Source organism: Tetrao urogallus (assembly GCF_951394365.1).
Source record: "Tetrao urogallus genome assembly, chromosome: 2".
Taxonomy (NCBI): Eukaryota; Metazoa; Chordata; class Aves; order Galliformes; family Phasianidae; genus Tetrao; species Tetrao urogallus.
Window position 1 is genome coordinate 56,707,678 of NC_136814.1, and position 18,695 is coordinate 56,726,372.

The 18,695-nt window shown below is 35.7% G+C and overlaps 1 protein-coding gene across 4 annotated transcripts in view; it reads left to right on the forward strand.

The window, feature by feature from the left end:
• Positions 1-18,695, forward strand: part of EPB41L2 (erythrocyte membrane protein band 4.1 like 2) — a gene marked incomplete at both ends in the record, with an annotated part of 56,009 nt that overhangs the window by 21,137 nt on the left and 16,177 nt on the right. For all 4 annotated transcript variants that reach the window (XM_079550283.1, XM_079550284.1, XM_079550285.1 and 1 more), the window contains 7 exons: positions 5,906-5,981; positions 7,471-7,689; positions 8,116-8,203; positions 8,953-9,105; positions 10,696-10,793; positions 16,474-16,646; positions 17,051-17,229. In XM_079550283.1, the coding sequence (XP_079406409.1) occupies positions 5,906-5,981; positions 7,471-7,689; positions 8,116-8,203; positions 8,953-9,105; positions 10,696-10,793; positions 16,474-16,646; positions 17,051-17,229 (986 nt within the window). The remainder of the gene's footprint in view (positions 1-5,905; positions 5,982-7,470; positions 7,690-8,115; positions 8,204-8,952; positions 9,106-10,695; positions 10,794-16,473; positions 16,647-17,050; positions 17,230-18,695) is intronic.

Sequence of the window (18,695 nt, forward strand, 5' to 3'; positions counted from 1 at the left end):
TACAGTTACATAGAACTTAATGTGAGAATTTCTGCGCAAGACATTGTACGTGCAGTGTGTAAATAACATTAAATTCAGTTTTGAGTTTTTCTTGACTCAGTCTCACAATTGAATGAGTAAGCTACATAAAACTGTTTTCATCATGGTATTGTGACTGAAGATCAATTGTTTGTCAGCAGTAGAGTTTAGATGTGAATGTATAAATTGTATGTTCTAGGAAACTTATTTGCTCATTTGTGTGGTTGAAGTATGTGAAAGTGAGTTATAGACCCGCTTATCTCTCCCTCCATACAAATTTTGAAAATGTCACTGGTGTGTGTCCTGCTTTTGCTGCAGCTATAATTCACGATTTTTGAAATGAAAGTTAAAATTGTAGGTAGTGTTGAATAGTTGTTTAAGTCCAAGGCACTGTTATATCAATTAATTCTTTTAAACTTGCTGCACTATTAGTATTTTTTACTGGGAAAATTTTAAGTTCTACAATGAAATATAAAAAAATCATATTGCATATCATGTGGTGTACATCTGATAAGGCATCAAGAGCATTTGGAAATGCTGAGGGCAGAGGAGACTGGTGTGGGTTTTTTGTGCAATCTCACCTTGTATACCATATGTTTTAACTATTGAAATTAAGCATTACTATTTTTGTCATGAGGATACTTTTTTAACAGTAAAGATTCTAGAAACTCATGGCAGTACCCGTTGTGTAATTAATCTGTTCTAATTTTGCTTAAACGTGTCCACCTAAGTTAACAGCAATTGTTTTCTGAAGAAGTGGATGCCTCTTCAGAAGGAGGTGAGCAATTGCATTCTGAAGTAGGTACCTGAGAGGTAAACCTCTTGGCTATAAAGGGAGACAGTAGTGTCTTACATAGATGATTAAATTTCAAGATTGAATGGAATCGTGTCCACTAACATCAAAAGAGATAACAGTTACTGTGACAGAAAAGATGCTTCCTTTTTCTAAAAAGGAATGATTGGCTGATGGAGGGAGGCAGTAGACTTAATTTACTTGTTCACTGTTTCAATTTAATTATTGAGGGGAGTGAGGAAAACTAATTCTCTGGAAGTGGATTAGAGCAAATACAGTAATACACCTGTTAAGGCAGCTGGTGGCAAATCATGGGCTATACATTTAAATCTTTCTTTTTATTCATGCTAAAGTCTGTTTACAGCATCTTTATTGTTAATGGGCATCCACTCATTCAGACTGGGGAACTTAAAAATGGCCAGACATAATACTGACCTTGAGACATGTATAACCAGTAATTAAGGTATACCATGGAGTAGTGGACTTTGGGCATTCTTGGTTCTATGGTATATTCTGCAGATAAGACTAAACATCTCAACTTCTCAGGATCAAAGATAAGAAGGAATAATGATATGATTAAATATGTGTACTTTCAAATTGCACAGTAGACCAAATAGTGATAAATTAATAAATAGAATTCTGACAGAATTGTGTAGTGCAAAGTTAGAATTTTGCAACGCTGTGTATTACAGTATTTAAGGATTTTCCAGTTTGTACATTAAGTGCTACAGGAAACTATAATTTATTAAGGAAAAGACTAGGATTTAAATATACAGCTCTAGCTGTTGGATTTTATTGCTAGCAAAACATATAGCAAGCTCAGGTAAAATATACATGCCTAAAATGACTCTGTATATGTATATATATAAAAACATGGTCAGTTGTATGTGTAAGGTCACTTTATTTTATATCCAACTCTTTTATGTAAATAAGTATATACATGTGAAATTCATAGTTAATACAGATCTACCAGAATTTAGCAATGAAGAGAAAGAAACACTTCTGCTAAAGGAAGAGTTGTCCTGTGGAAGTGTTCCTTTACTCCTCTTAGTTATAAAAATGATTTTGCAGTTTACAGTTGAGTTTGTGAGCTGGATCTTGGTCCAAAAAGGACTGGCTGCACTCTGTTTTTGTTTGTGCAGCTTTGAAAATGGGGACTGGTTACAGATCTTCCCTATTGCTTTTCTTAACTTCATGGAGCATTTTTTATCTCTCTTTGAACACTGCACCAGTCCTAATTGCACAGTATACTAAAAATTGTTATCTGAGGCACAGAGAGGAGCGGGAAGGCTCTTCAGAGGCATCTGGACAGACTGGATCACTGGGCTGTGTACAGTGGGATGAAGTTCAAGACAACCAATCTGTCCTGCACTTTGGCTACAACTCCAAGCACCACTGCAGTCTTGGGGCAGAGTTAGATGGAAGACTGCGTGGAAGAAATGGATCTGGGGGGTGTTCGTTGGTGCTTGATTGAACATGAGCCAGCAGTGTGACCAGGTGGCCAAGAAGGCCAATGGCATCCTGGCTTGTATCAGAAATAGTGTTGCCAGTAGGAGCAGGGAGGGTTCCCCTGTATTCTCAGCTCTGGTGAGGCTGCGTCTTGAGTGCTGTATTCGGTTTTGGACTCCTCACAACAAAAAAGACGTTGAGACCCTGGAGCATGTGCAGGGAGGGTTAACAAAGCTGGTGAGGGGTCTGAAGCAGATGTCATATGGGGAGCTGCTTGAGGGAACTGGGATTGTTTAGTCTGGAGAGGAGTGTCAGGGGAGACCTTATTGCTCTCTACAATGACCTGAAAGGAGACTGTGGCATGGTGGGCGTCAGCCTCTTCTCCCACCTAACTAGCAATAGGACCAGCTGTGCCAGGGGTGGTTCGGGATAAATGTTAGGAAAATCTTATCAGAAATGCTGGTAAGTGTTGGAACAGACTCTGCCATGGGAGGTGGTGGAGCCACGATCCCTGGAGGTGTTCAAGAGCCATGTACATTAGGGGGAAATTCTTTACAAGGAGAGTGGTTAGGCCCTGGAACGGGCTGCCCAGGGAGGTTGTGGATGCCCCGTCCTTGGACGTGTTCAAGGCCAGGTTGGACGGGGTCCTGGGCAACCTGATCTAAATGTGTATGTTTGGTAGCCCTACTAGGCAGGGGGGTTGGAACTACATGATCCTTGAGGTCCCTTCCAACCCGGGTGATTCTGTGATTCTGTACATGTGGTACTGAGGGACATGGGTTAGTGGACATGGTGATGAGTTGGTGGTTGGACTAGATGATCTTAGAGATCTTTTCTGACCTTTATGGTTCTATGAGTAAATGCTATAAAATGTGTTTTACTGGAGTAAAAACTCACTGATTTAGAAGTTTGAATGAGATGAATCATGTTAATTGTATGTTGCTAGCTGCTTAGTTATATTGCACTCTTTTTCTCTAAGAATGTGCCTAAAGTTTCCACAGAAGCATTTTTGAGGTATCAAGCAGTCTAGAAATTTTTTTGACGTTTTTATAGTCTATATTGTTAAGACAAAGTTTTGTCGGAGACAAATTGCTTAATATCATTTTAAATACCCTTTATTTTTATATTGGCTATCAATTCACAGTGTTAGTAATAGCATGCATTGTTGTGTGAAGACAGTTATGTGTGTGTGCCTCTGTGGTGTGGTAATCTGATTATAAACGTATGCTGTATTGAGAACTAGAAATGTAGGTTGTGTGTGTTGTAGTATACTTGCTGGTCTATATTTTGAGGATAAATGTGTTTTCAGTATTCAAAGTATAAGGTTATCAACTGTCCAGAAATTTTTTCGTAGAAAGTCAACTACATTTTTTTCCTATGAACTAGTTATGGGAATTAGCATGAGCAAACGTGGAATTTTTCACGTAGTCTGTAGATTGAGAGGATTTGTGCTCTATTTAGCTTTTAGAAGCATTTTTTCCCCGTTTCTCTTCCCCTCCCCATCAGCAATGTCTGGGTTCCTAGTTAAAGAGCTTTCTGAAAGAGAAAGGTAAACGCACTGACAACAAAGAGGTAGAAGTTAAGCAGGAATTAACCTGTGACTGGTTTGACTGTAATCTTAGACCAAGAAATTTCTTCATGCCAAGAAACGTTGCTTCATTCCAGGAAAGCGTTGTCTGGTTAGCACCTGTGTGGAAGTGCAACTTTTTCCCCATAGCCTCCATTATCATTCCAATTCCTAACTACTGTTAGGAAGGGTAGCATAGGTATTTTTGGCCCAACTGTTTCTTATTATCAATTGGATTTACTTAATATTAGCATTAAATGATGTCTAAATTCCTGAGAGATTAGTCCACTTCCATCGTATCATTTATTTGAGGTTTCGTTCTATTTGTTCATCTTACAAGTTATTGTTAGAAAATTTCTTACAGTATTTTTGTCTCAATTCTGTCTTGTGCTAGATTTCAATAATTGATATTTTACCCAATTCAGTATTATGTGTCCATCACACAAATTAGGCTTTCTTATTTAAGGAGATGTCCCTCAGTTTGTAAGCAAAGCTATCACTATCCTAACAAATAATTACATTAAGATGCATTTCATTGCTAACCTCTCTAAAGGAAATAGTGAGTTAGCAGCCAGCTGAAATTCAAAGTTCTACCTAAAGAGAATTATGCAGAAATTAAAGCGCTCTGGTGAGTTCTCATGTCAGAAAATCTGAAGTAATTTTTGAAATGCTGGAATTCTGACGCAAATACCTTTTCACTTTAATAGCTTTGAAATTTTAAAGCAGTGGGTTTTTGATATCTAGGAAGACAACCTTAAAAAATGCCAGCATTCATAGTGTTATGTTGGAAATGGCATTTTGGTAATTTCTTTTGCCATAATAGACATCTTTTAATGTGATTTATGTTTATATTGCAGCTTTTAAAAAATTTTACTGGAGGTTCAAAATTCATGGTTAACCAGCTTTATAAAATCCTTGCATTTTTGCTTTTAAAGTTATTTTTATATCTTTCACCAAAAATATTTTTTGTATTAGGAGAAAAGGAATGAGAGACAAATACTCTAGTTAATTTTATTTATATTATACTTCTTTTTATCTTTCATCATTGTTTTTGGCAAATTACACTGTAGTTTTACTCTATGTCTGGCAAGATATGATAAAGCTTAGCTGCTTTGAAACAGCATGCAAAAATAAGCTATTAAATTCTTTGTCTGGTGTTTTATTTTAGTACTTTCTTTTATATATACATGACTGCTGTGCCAATAAAATTTGTTTGAATTTGTAAAGTTCTATATTTTATCAAGTCATTAGTATATTTCAATGAGCATGTTCTTCTTGAACATGGATTTACTGAAGTGTGACATTCTGATAATGGATTTTCATTATTTGAGTGCCTCACACTTTTAAGGTTTGAAAGCTGTTTTGAAACTAGAATTATGATTAAAGGCAGCATTTTATGCTTTGTCAGAATATTAGCCTAGTTTTAAGAGTGCTTTGGCATGTAAGGTGAACATGGTGTTAACAGTTTGACACATGTTAATTAAAAATTTAAGCACAATTAAATTACAATTAAATAAGTTACTAAAGGTATTCTTGTTTGAGAAAACTTTAATGATGTTAAAATGGCTAATGTTTTGTCTTCCATGCATTCAATAACAGTTTAGTTTTCTTTCTGTTGTATGCAACACAGACCTTATTTTGACATCTCATATTCATAACAATTGTATAGTCCATCAAAGTACAATCAATTTAAACAGGGAGATTGTTAGCCCTGGAAGTGTTGGTAATAAGTGCAGACTTAATGCAAACAGCTGTATGTATTTGGACAGAATACCTCAAAAGTGGTAAGATGGTATGGTTGTTTTCAAATGAAACATTTGTGCTGTTTACGTAACTTGTTGTAAAACATTATAAAAAATAAGTTTCAACATATTAATATTTCACTGTATGAGTTAACTGATAATGAAAATAATCTGTGGTTCTTCATAATATAAAAAAGGGAGAAAGTACATTCAAGTATTTTCTTCAAGCTTTCATTAATCTAAGATTTACATGACTGCCTAAAATTTTTTTCAGGAAGGCTCCTTCTTTGCTTGCTTCATCTGTATTTGAGCTTAACAGCTGTTTCCTGTGTCTAGGTTTACCTTGGCTGTTTACTTTTAATGTGAAATTTTATCCTCCTGACCCTTCTCAATTGACTGAAGACATCACTAGGTATGCATAGTTCATAATTTTAAATTAAAAAAAATAATGTTATATAATCAAATTAGACTTCTTTGGTTTCTGGATGCCATAGCAGGTTTGACTTTTACTATACAATGCTAAAGTTGTTCTTATGTCAACTACTCTTAGGAATGTTGATACAAAAGAGTTCTTTGGCATGGGAGAATTGTGAGATAACATAAATTTCTAAAGAGGTATTTTTTAATACGAATGAGAGGCCAGTGTTTATTCAGGAAGAAAAGAATATAATGATAAGCAGGAATATAATTTGGGAGGAAAACAGAAGGGCGAGGTAAATGAAAATGATCATGTCTGAAGGAAATCTGTGGCTTATTTTTGGGCTACTGCTTTATTATAGAATAAGTGAGAGTATGATTGTATTGTACCTTGCACTTTCAAGAATATAGCCTTAAGACACGGAAATAATTATCTTCTTAGATCTTACGTTGTATCCACTGCCTTCTCAGTGCTTTCTAGGCACCTAAATTTTACAGAATTTTAAGACAAACAACCAGTGGATAGTTTGTTCTATTTACTCATTTTTTTCAGTAGTTAGGGAAAACATAAGCACTTGCTTTTAGTTTGGAATTGGTTAATTCTGCTGAGATATGTTATTACATATCTTGCATCTGATCAGTCTTCTGCACAAAATAAGATAGCTTTACAAATCTGTAGTTGATACATTACTACAAGTAACTTAAGACCTTCAGTATGCAGTATATCTTAACTGTCTTGTGTTTACTTTGAAACTTTTCAGTAAGTCAGTTGGCCTTTGAATTGCACAGTCAACTGAGAAAAGAATTTTAATGATAGCTTAAAGCTAAATTCCTTAAAATTTGGGATTCACTTGTAAAAATTTTTTTAATTAAATATCTGTGCTAGGGCACAATGTCTGCTGATTGTTAAGTTGCTATATCTAAAAAAAAGATCATCTGCAGTCCTTGAAGTTAAATTCTAGTCTATATGTGGTTTAAGGGAGACAGTTATGAGTTCAGTATTAAAAACAGATTTGTACTGTACATTACATGGTTCAATTAGCTAGTGTGAACTATGGGTATATAAAAGTCACAATTTTTAAGCCAAAGGGAGATTCAGTAGGAAATGAACAGGAAATCCATATTTGTAAACCGTAGACAGTTGTAAGTCAAGAATGTGAAATGAAGTCATTCCTAAGTCTACTTTTGTTACTAGAGATATTTTTTCATTCATTTACACATTGGAAATCAGAATTTTTCCTGCTTTTCAGATTATTTGTGTAAGTGATACTGACTCTTGAAAATTGAAGACATTACCTCATAGTAAACAGACTCTCAAATAAAACAAGGTGTAACAAATTACTAATGTACTCACTTGCTTTAAAGTACTTCTATGATGACATGTATCTGGAGAAATTCTGCAATATGAACTTGAGTGGGTAAATTGGTAACTTTGTCTGTTGTTTTATTTTTTTTTTTTTTTCCTCCTTTCCTCTGTCTTGCAGATATTTCTTGTGCCTACAGCTTCGCCAAGATATTGCCTCTGGTCGACTGCCATGTTCTTTTGTGACTCACGCCCTCCTGGGTTCATATACCCTGCAGGCTGAAATGGGTGATCATGACCCAGAGGAGCATCGTAGTGACTACATTAGCGAATTTCAATTTGCACCCAATCAAACCCAAGAAATGGAGGAGAAAGTAGCTGAGCTACACAAAACACACAGGTCTATCAGATATAGTGGGACAAATGCTTTGTTGTGCTTGTGTCATTTCTCTTAAGAGTTTATGTAAAACAATTAAACTGAAGTTTATTGTTGCTCTGGAAGTCTTTTGCAATATAACTGGAGTCTCTTAATTCCAAGCATTTGAAAATCTTAACTTCACTAAGATATCAGAAAAGAATAGTTTGGAAAAACACTTTTGTCAAAGCCTATGAATTAGTTTGTTAGGAAATGTTGACCTAAAAATGTTGAAACAGTGAATTAAAAAAAAAAGTATTAGAAGAATATCATACACTCTGAAAGAACAGTTTCTCATTAGGGCAAATGTGCTATTGATACCTTTGTATAGAACTCATGTTTTTCTATTCCAGTTAGTTTTGATTGTCAGTACTTTTGTCTGTGAACTCAAGGTTTGTTCAATGGTTTTAGGGGCCTGACTCCAGCACAGGCGGATTCTCAGTTCCTAGAAAATGCGAAGAGGCTCTCAATGTATGGAGTGGATTTGCATCATGCCAAGGTATTGAGGTTTGGTTTGGTTTGAAGACAGTGCTTGATATTAAAGGGTGTAGCATATACAGAGTACTTCATCTAAAATTTCTCTGAACTTCAGTAATTACATATATGCCTTTTGTAGTAGTTCATTTGTGCTTGTGAGGATGTGAGATTCTGCTGTGTTAGTATGCAACAGTATGGTTTATCCAAGTCTTATCAGTAAGTGCTTGGTTCTGTAGCCTCCTAAACAGACATCAAATGCCTGTGAATGGCACAGAATGCTAAGATATGTTGCCTGACAGTACTTTGATTGAAATTATTATGTTGATGTTTTCATTTACTTATCCGCTACTTCCTGTATATTGACTGGAACAGAAGGTGAATCTAAGTTATCACCATCATCATCATCTTGCTCTTAATTTCATTCACAAATTGGAAAGGTCTGTTCTTAATTTCTTTTCTTTGTATATTAAAAATTATTGAATGTACTCCTACCATACTTCTCCTAGTTGCATGTTGTTGACTCAGTTCTTATCTTCAGAATATATGAGTTTCCCAGAACTGTGGCATATGCAGATAAAGTCATTACTGAAGTTCAAAATGTTTCCTCTAAAATTGTTTTACTTAGCTGTTTCTTCCTTAAGTATCTCATTATCACTGTCTTTCAGGTTTGGATATGAAACAAAATTCTTCCTTCAAGGTTATACCAGGGATAATTATTCTTTTTGGAATACTATTAACCTGATTTTTATGAAACTGTCTCATATATGTTAGGATTCTGAAGGCGTGGACATCATGCTGGGTGTATGTGCTAATGGACTGCTCATTTACAAAGACAGACTGCGAATCAACCGCTTTGCTTGGCCAAAAATTCTAAAGATTTCCTATAAGAGAAGTAATTTCTACATCAAAGTCAGGCCAGCAGAAGTAAGTAATCGCTTTCTACCTTGCTTTTTTTTTTTTTTTTTTTTTTTTTTTTTTTTTTTTTTTTGTCCAATCATTTCTATCTAGCAACAAAATAACATCATTTTACCAGGCACTCTAGCAGGTTTATGCTGGAATTGAAATTAGTTGGATTTTTCTCTTCAAATTCTATGGCTTATATTAAACACTTTTTTGGTTAATGAATGTTATCCGAGCAGAAACTCTTTTTTCTTACTAAATGCAATAGTTTTACAAATAAATCTAGTACTCGGCCCTTGTTTTCCTGTTCATAGAAACTTGCAGCCTTAAGGGAGAAGCCAGACTCGCTTCCTCTTTGGGTATAATTGTTCATTAAATGTCAGTGCTTCTAGTTTTATGAGTGTAGCCAAAGGCCTGAATTGTCCTGTAGGATGCTCGTTTTGCTAGCAGCCATGGAAATACTGAATTCAACTTTCTTTTCAGTTACCATTGTAAGTTAATGGAAGTTGATAAAGGAAGAAGGCTTACATTTTGAACACATTTTAACAGGAAATTCTTGGTAGAATTATGTTGAACTTTATGAATTTTACTCTGAAATGTTTACGGTATCTCTTATTGTGTGAATAAATAAGACAAAAGATGTTAGTGAAATTGCAGAGCTAAATAGAAAAAAGGCTTAAATTTATTCCTGAATTATTCTAGGCAAGATATGTACAAATATAAATTTGTAAAAAATTTTCAGTGGCATGCCAACTATTTTTCCACAGTCTCATGTAAAAGCAATATTGCTACTGTCTGCTGATGTGAAATCAATTGTGTTTATAAACAGACAGGTTTTAAATATATATTTTTCAAGATGTCTTGTTTAAATTTCCATAAATTATTAGCACATGCAGTTTTATAAAGCAACTCATCATTTCCCGGAACAGTTGTTTCCTCACCTAAACTTCAGAGTAATTTCCAGACCCTGTTCTGTTGACGTTGAAGTGCAGAACAGTATCAGTTTGAAGTCACTAAAGTATTTTAGTGTAATAGACTTTAAATGAAGTGACGGAGCTATAACAATACTGATGGTTCTTGCATTTCACAAGGTGAAGTAATTTACTTTGAAGTCTAAATGCCAGCAATCCAATACAAACATTGTAGTTTTGTAAGTTCTGGAATACAGATGTATAAACATAGATATAATATTTTTTCTATTATTGATATACAATGAAACAGATCAGTCAGAATGACACTACAGTATGGATTTCAGATTGGTATTAAATCCAGTGAAAGCATGCATCACAACCTGCAGTACAATTACTTCCTGTAGTTTAAAAGTACATTGGGTAGATTGTCAGAAAACTAGCAAGAAAAACTGAAGTATTATTAGATTTCTCAAGAGGCATTAGTACAAATAGGAAGTGATAAAGTGATCATCACCTATCGTGACTAACCCACCCAGTATAATTATATTAAAAGATTAGAAACTCTGGAGTTTTGTGTTCTTTTCTTTTGAAGTCTTATGACAGGAGAATTATTGCTTGTTACAGTAATGGAACTATGTGAATGGCCTTCTAATTAATAAACAGCTTAAGGAAATTGATTAATTTACTTGTGAATTTTTTCCAGCTGGAACAGTTTGAGAGCACTATTGGATTCAAACTGCCAAACCATCGGGCCGCTAAGAGGTTATGGAAGGTTTGTGTGGAGCACCATACTTTCTTCAGGTAATTAATAATTCTCTGTTTCCTCCAGTTTGCCAGCCAAACTCATATATGTCTTTGAAAGAATATGAGAAAAATAGAGAAGATTTCTCCCCTCTTTTACCTTATTTTCTCCATCAATTGGCACTCTTTAGACAGAAGACATCCTACTGGTCATTGACCACAAATTACCAGTTTCAAAGATTTCAGGTACAATTGACTGTCATTTTAACTTGCAGCATGCTAACAGTATGGAACTAAATTAGTAATCATACATTGTGCTAGCTGAAAGATTGACATTTCAAAATGAGAGTCTAGAAAGCTGATACATGTCTTCAAAAGAAGCTCTGAGTGTTTGACAGTAAACTTCTGAATCTGGATTCTTGCTTGTTTATAAAATAGGCTGAGTTCACGGTCATTCTTTAAAGTAAGAGTAAGAGAACAAAAAGAGTGCTATTTGTTTACATAATAAACTTCTCTCTGTTTTCTTTTTTTTTCAGTAACTAGTGAATATAAGTGAATATAGTGAATATAATAGTGAAAAATTCTGAATTGATCATTGAAACTTTAGACTATTTGTAAATGACCACTTTAACAATAGAGTTGTTTCTCTTTCTGTTTTCACCATTGAAAAATAATTTGATTTTTTTAATAGCACAACCTCCATGAGGGAGTGCAGCTACTCTTCTAACCCGGGAGTCATAGAATCATGGAATTGTAGAATGATAGAATGACTTGGGTTGAAGGGACCTCAAGGATATGAAGTTCCAACCCCCCTACCACAGGCAGGGATGCTGACCTCCCCATTTAACAGTAGACCAGGCTGCCCAGAGCCCCGTCCAACCTGGCCTTGATCACCTCCAGGAATGGGGCATCCATAACTTCTCTGGGCAGCCTGTTCCAGCACCTCACCAGTCTCTTGGTAAAGAACTTCCCCAATATACAACCCAAATCTTCCCTCCCTTCCCTTAAAACTATTTCCCCTTGTCCTGTCATTATCTTTCCTTCTAAAGAGTGGGCTCCCCTCCTGTTTGTAGTCTCCCTTTAGCTACTTGGAATGCTGCAATTAGGTCACCCTGCAGCGTTCTTTTCTCCAGGCTGAACAAGCCCATCTCCCTCAGCCTGTCTTAATAGGAGAGGTGCTCCAGCCCTCTGAACATTTAGTGGTCCTCCTCTGCACCTTCTCTAATAGTTCCCCGTCTTTCTTGTATTGGGGGCCCCAGACCTGGACACAGTACTCCAGATGGGGCCTCACGAGGGCAGAGTAGAGAGGGACAATCACCTCCCTGTCCCTGCTGGCCACCCCTCTTCTGATGCAGCCCAGGATATCATTTGCTTTCCAAGCTGCAAGAGCATACTGCTGTCTCATGTTCAGTTTTTCATCCACCAAGATTCTCAGGTCCTTCTCTGCAGGGCTACTCTCAAGGATTGCTCTTCTCAGTCTATATATAGGATTAGGTTGAACCTCTTATGCATTAAATAGGCATTGTACCTTGAATCATAGCTTCTCACAGTACCATTGGTAAGCTTTTTCTTTCAATAGCCTGTTTCTTACTTAAAAAAAAAAATAAAATATATATATATATGTATATATATTATATATATTTTAATATGCTTTCAATCCTGTCACTGCATGCTTGGTATTAACTAAACACATGCTAAACAGAGGACATGAGGAACATGACACCTAAGCAATTCATTAGTAGAACTGTCTCACTGGGCAGTTTTCAGTATTCAGATTTTCACTGAATCCAGAATGTACTTGAATTGAATGTACGTGTGACATTTATGTATATATTGAGAATGACAATTTAAGTCCTTACTTTAGAAACAATAATTTCAAAACACTTGTTTTTTTCATGCTTGATAGAATTCATTAGGTAAGTTTATTAAGATTAATAGCCCACTATTGTTTACTTCAAAAATTTGAAGTCTCCTTTGGTTTGGTTTGTCTGTTACTCTTAGTGGTATGCAGATCTTTTCTGGAATAGCAAGAACAAAAGTGCTCTTCAGATAATTCATGTAGTGTTTTGCTTTGGCAAGAAAACTGTATTTCCTAATTTTACAGTAATAAAACAGATGTAAATGGAGAAGAAAAAAATCTTATGGAAGTAAAAAGTCCTGAACTGAGAACTACTATTTGCAAATAGAAAAATTATCAGAAGCATTAATATGTATTAGGTAATCTTACTACAGAAATTCTGACATAATAAAATCAATTGGATTTCATTCCAATCAGAAATGAATTTTTCTAATCAGGAATGACATGATGACAAGAATTATGTAACAAATACTTTAACCATTCTGTAAAATCCATATTCTCCACTGATGTCATCAGACTCAAAATCCTCAGAGCCTCTCATCCTAATTTAAAAGCAGTAAAATAAATCCAGCTCTGTTTGTCTCTGAAGATAAACAACAGAAGCAATCACTGCAGTGTAAGACACTATAGCTTTTTCATAGCATGTATATTGCTTGTGTATACCTCAGTAAATTGCATTAAATCTAGATGTACGTTTTTAGCTTTTAGATCTCTCAGCATGCCCTATGTGACATTGAAAATTCCTTACAGTACTTCATGATGTTTCAGTTTTTCTCAAATAGTAATTACATTAAAATCTATTTTCTTATAAAATATTAGAAATTAATTTAGCATATGAATTTGTTTATATACATTTATCATGAACTGTGTTGAAAATTACAAATAAAAGCCACTGGATTTACTTGTGTCAACTCAGCCTTATAGGATTTCAGTAACATTTTCACAGGTCATCAGCCTGCTTTAAGAAAAATAGCTAGACTATATAGCAACATTAATCTTCTGAAGTAAGCTTGGTCTGCAACTCTGGATCCTAACTAAAATGAGCTTATAGTTCTGCTTTATGAAGTTTTATTTGAAGTTTTGAAGATTGTTTTAGCGTTTTCCCAGTGTGTCTTAAAATGGTGCAAACATAGCGTTCAGTTATCTTATGTAATTGAACTTGTAATACAAAAATACATTTAAATGTCCTTAAATGGGAAGTAATTAGTTCTCTTGTTTTTTCCATGTTAAAAGATTAAAAGTTTATCTCAGCAGGGTGGAACATAACAAATGGCAGTTAATACTGTATGCTTGCCAAGACTAGGAAATCCAGAACAGAAAGGAACTTGGAAAAACACTCTAGCCTGCTTCCTCTTAATGCATAACATACTCTTGAAAAAGATGTGGAGAAATAAATCTGTCACAAATATTGCTTCAGGATGTTTTTATAGAAGCAATGAAAGTAAAGTCCCAGATACATGGCCTTAGTGCAGAAGAGTGGATTATTATGAGAATTGCTTTCTTTAAAAATATATTGTGATGCATTAGGATTCAGGTGCATGTTATGCATATTAGGTGTGCAGGGTTGGATCTTTATGGCTAGCATTCTGATGAAGCCCTAAACTTCTCTTAAAGAAAATGTTAACATTCTTCCTCTCTCACCATTGGTTTTGCAAAGTATCTGAAAACTACTCAGTGTTGTTGAAATATCTTCAGAATAATTTTAAATTTTCAGAACCCAATATTGGAAACTGTCTTAAAAATACTGGATCTGATTCCACTTACATAGATATTGCCTGTGCAAGTGCTTCAAAAATGTAGAACAAAATCAGCATCCATTGTCTTGTCTGTTTGTGCCATTGTAAGTGCAATAGATATAGTAATTGTTGGTTCTTCTTGAAAAAAGATGATGTTCAGAGGGAGAATAGGGCATGGAAACTCCCATGCAGAGTGTGTGTATTTGCAGTACCATGTTGTTTCAAAAGGCAACATCAAAAACTTTTCTAGAGAAGCAGAAACTAGGAAGAATTCTTACAGTGATGACTATTGATCCTATCACTAAGGATGTTACTGTAAGAAATAGTACCCTCTGTGCTGAAGCTGATGACTCAGATTATGAAAACAGAAAGTATAGGCAGTGAGAAGATAAAAGTAGGAAAGGGGAAACAACCCCCATTTTCAAGAAGGGAGAAAAAAGAAGATCCAGGGAATTACAGGCCAGACAGTCTCACCTCTGTGCCTGGCAAGATCATGGAGCAGATCATCCTGAGGACCTTACCAAGACATGTGGAAAATAAAAATGATGTGATTGATGGCTAACCAACATGGCTTCACCAAGGGCAAATTGTGCCTGACAAACTTGGTGGCTTTATATCATGGAGTTACAGCATCATTGAATAAAGGAAGAGCAGCTGACGTCATCTACCTGGACTTGTGCAAACTGTTTGATGTTGTCCTGCACTACATCTTGGTTGCCAAAGTGGAAAAGCATGGATTTGATGGATAGACCACGTGCTGGTTAAGGAATTGACTGGTTGGTTGCTTACACTCAGGGAGTTGTAGTCAACAGCTCAATGTCCAAGAGGAGACCAATGACAAGTGGCATTCCTTGGGGATCAGTGCCGGGACTGGTGCTGTTTAACGTCTTTGTAGGTGACATGGACAGTGGGATTGAGTGCAACCTAAGGCTAAGAGAGTTGGGGCTGTTCAGCCTGGAGAAGACTAGGCTGCAAGGTGGATCTTATAGTGGCTTTCCAGTACCCAAATGGGGCCTACAGGAAAGCTAGGGAGGGACTTTTATAAGAGCATGTAGCAATAGGATGAGGGCAAATTGCTTTAAACTGGATGAAGGTATGTTTAGATTAGATATTAGGAAGAAATTCTTTACTGTGGGGATGGTGAGACAGTGGAGCATGTTGCCCAGAGAGATTGTGAATGCTTCCTCCCTGGAAGCATTCAAGGCCAGGCTGGATGGGGCTTTGAGCAACCTGGTCTAGTGGGGGGGCTGTCCCTGCCTGTAGTAAGGGGGTTGGAACTAGATGATCTTAAAGCTCCCTTCCAACCCATACTGTTATAGGTATGATAGATTGAATAAGAGCTTGAAGTTTTCATAAGGAAATTAGAGAACTTGACATTTATCAAATACCTTGCAGCAAGGTCTGCCAAAATGTTAGCTAGGACTTTCTCTAACACTGACTGAACTCTTCATTGCGAACATGCATATCCAGCACAGAACCCAGCGTTGGTACTACTCATAACTCAATCTTTTTTACCCTTTTCACTGTAAGCCTTTTTTCCCCATTCTTCTTGTATCCAGCATCAACTATATCTATAAGCCACATTGTAACTAAAGTGGCATCTGAATCTAGCTAGTTAAACTTTTTAAAGATGAATGACAGTTCTATAGTCATCTTGATTTTATTTTTTTTTCCACTTGCTACAGCCTTCTACACAGCTTTGAAATACCATTCCCTAAATTTAAGGAACAGCAGCTGCCTTATGGGTACCTCAGAATATAAGAAAGACAGTGAAAGTGGGTTATATAGTTTCCCCTATAAGTAATATTCAAATGAGCAAGATTAGAGAGGTCTTCTATATGGATGTACAATGGCCTCAACTATCCAGAAATAATAACATTTAATAAAGATAGCACCAGAAGATAAGGACCCCAGATGCTTATTTGTACTGTGGAAAATGTGTTAATTAACAGCATTACTTCAGTTCCAAATGCAAATAATAAATAGTATGTATTGTATTAGTTCCTCTCAGATCTTATGGTAGAATCCTTTCTTGGACTGCACAAATCATGCCTGGTGAACTAAAGTTGCAATATAATAAGTAGCATTAGAAGTACCTGATTAAATACATAAAGTGTTTTTAAGTGTCTTTCTTTTTACTTTTTAGACTTTTATCACCAGAACAGCCTCCAAAATCAAAGTTTCTAACCTTGGGTTCCAAGTTCCGCTACAGCGGGCGTACGCAAGCACAGACACGACAGGCTAGCAACCTCATAGACAGACCGGCTCCTTACTTTGAGCGCTCTTCAAGCAAACGTGTTTCCAGAAGCCTTGATGGTGGTACGAAATTGATGTATTTATTCAGTACAATGATTGTGTTACGTATGGTCACCCTGATATGAGCTCATATTGAGAGACCTTGGAGATACTCAGAATTCAACTGGACAAGTCCCTGAGCAACCTGGACTCACTCTGAACAGGTGGTCCAACTAACTAATCTCAAGATATTCCTTCCTAAATTATTTTGTGATATGTCAGAAATTATGACAAGAGTGTTTTGCTGTTCACATCAGTGCAATAAGAATCATAGACTTCGTACACAGCAAAAAGCTGAAAAATAATGTCACTCAGTAACAGGCCTGTAATCCTCTTTGTTGATATTACTATAAAATCGTTTTATGAAGTCTTAAAAATAAAATGTTCTACTTACTTCAATTAACCAAAATTATTTTGTTCTTTAACAGCTCCCGTGAGTATCTCAGACCAAAGTCTAAGAGACTTCCATACTACGAGAGGGCAACCTGGAGGAGACAAAATCATTGACCTTGAAGCTGCTGGACAAGCCAAGTTGAAAGAAGGTGGCAGAGAAGATGATGGAAGCCCACTCAAAACTCCACAATTAGAGTTGATTCAGGATGGAAAGGTATGGATGTCTTTCACACCAAAATTATTTGTTCATATAGTGCACGTTTGCTTATTTAAAGCCCACCACCTCTGAGCATCATACAGAACACCATATTAAATATTTAAAGAAAATTGTCAAGTATTTTCTGTAGTTTATCTTACTGTAAGCGTATGCAAAGAAAAGTGAAGGTAAACTTGTGTTTAACATCAATTTTCCCAGGGTTTCTTTTATTTCTATAAAGTTAATTTGGATTTTCAGTGAACTTGAGTGAATTTTGGAAAAGTATTTAAAAGGGTAAACAGTATTTTAATTTCTTAGTTTACGTAGACTTATTTGTTCCATTGTAGTATATGTTATACAAAGCCAAATGTATTATGACTGCATTCAAATATTTATAGGTAAAAATAGTATTGTTTTAGTAGTAATTTAGCAGAATTATTTATTCATTTAAAAACTTCTGTGTTGAACTGAGATACAGATTTCTGTGGAAATTTTTGTTGACTTCTGTTTCTTTCTCTGGTGGACAACCACTTACTTGTTTGTTGAAGTTATTGGTGAAATAGGTAAAAAAAAATTCAGAGTTTGCAGGATTTTGTATAAAAATTTCCTTCCACAGTTTTGACTAAAACTTTGGAGTTGTGTGATTATTATCTCTCTCTGGGATGTTACTTATTTTTCTATCAGTTCTTCAGAACTTACTTTCATATTTTAAAAGTAATTTTGTTTCAAAAAGTTTTTTGCCAGTTAGCTACCCATTTGAATCTTAGTGGTTTGGACTCCAGAGATTCTCTGTGCAGCTGACATGTTCCCACTGCACTGAAGTATAGGAAGGGAACAAATACCAATGTTTTTTGTTGCTCTTCTCTAACTACTTGAAAGCATTTTTAAATTAGCCTAGGAAAAGGCACACGTGAACTTCATTGGTGGGAGAAAAATAGTTAAATTACTATGTTTTGACTTTGGGCTTGATAAAATGATGATTCTGCCTTGTTTCTGAAGTGGTAGTATCTTTCAATCTTTTAATCAAGAGAAGAAAAAAAGCAGCATTTTGGGAAGTTTTTCCATGAAGCTGATTAGTAAGGTTTTGTTGCACATACCAACTCTGTGAACAGCTCTTTTTTCCCCCCTAAAGCACTCTTTAAATCTTAGAGGAAACAGTTATAAACCCAAGAATCAAAGTGCTAGCTTGTCTTTTGTGTACTGCACTGTCCCCTGACCTTTCTGCCAAAGCTTTGAATGTCTGTCTGCTTCCATCTGATGCAAGTGACTACTGCAGTTCAAAAGCGCACAATTCTTAGCAGCTGGAAAACAGAACATTCGTAATGGTTTTGATTTCATAATCCATAGAAGTAAACAAGCTGGCTGCTTGTAAAACACAAGGGATTTCTATTTTTATTTGGCGTTTCTATTGCGTTAAGAGAGCTATTCCTAAATAAAAAATTTCACTAACAAATAATTTCTTTCTTTCTCCCTCTTTTTGTACC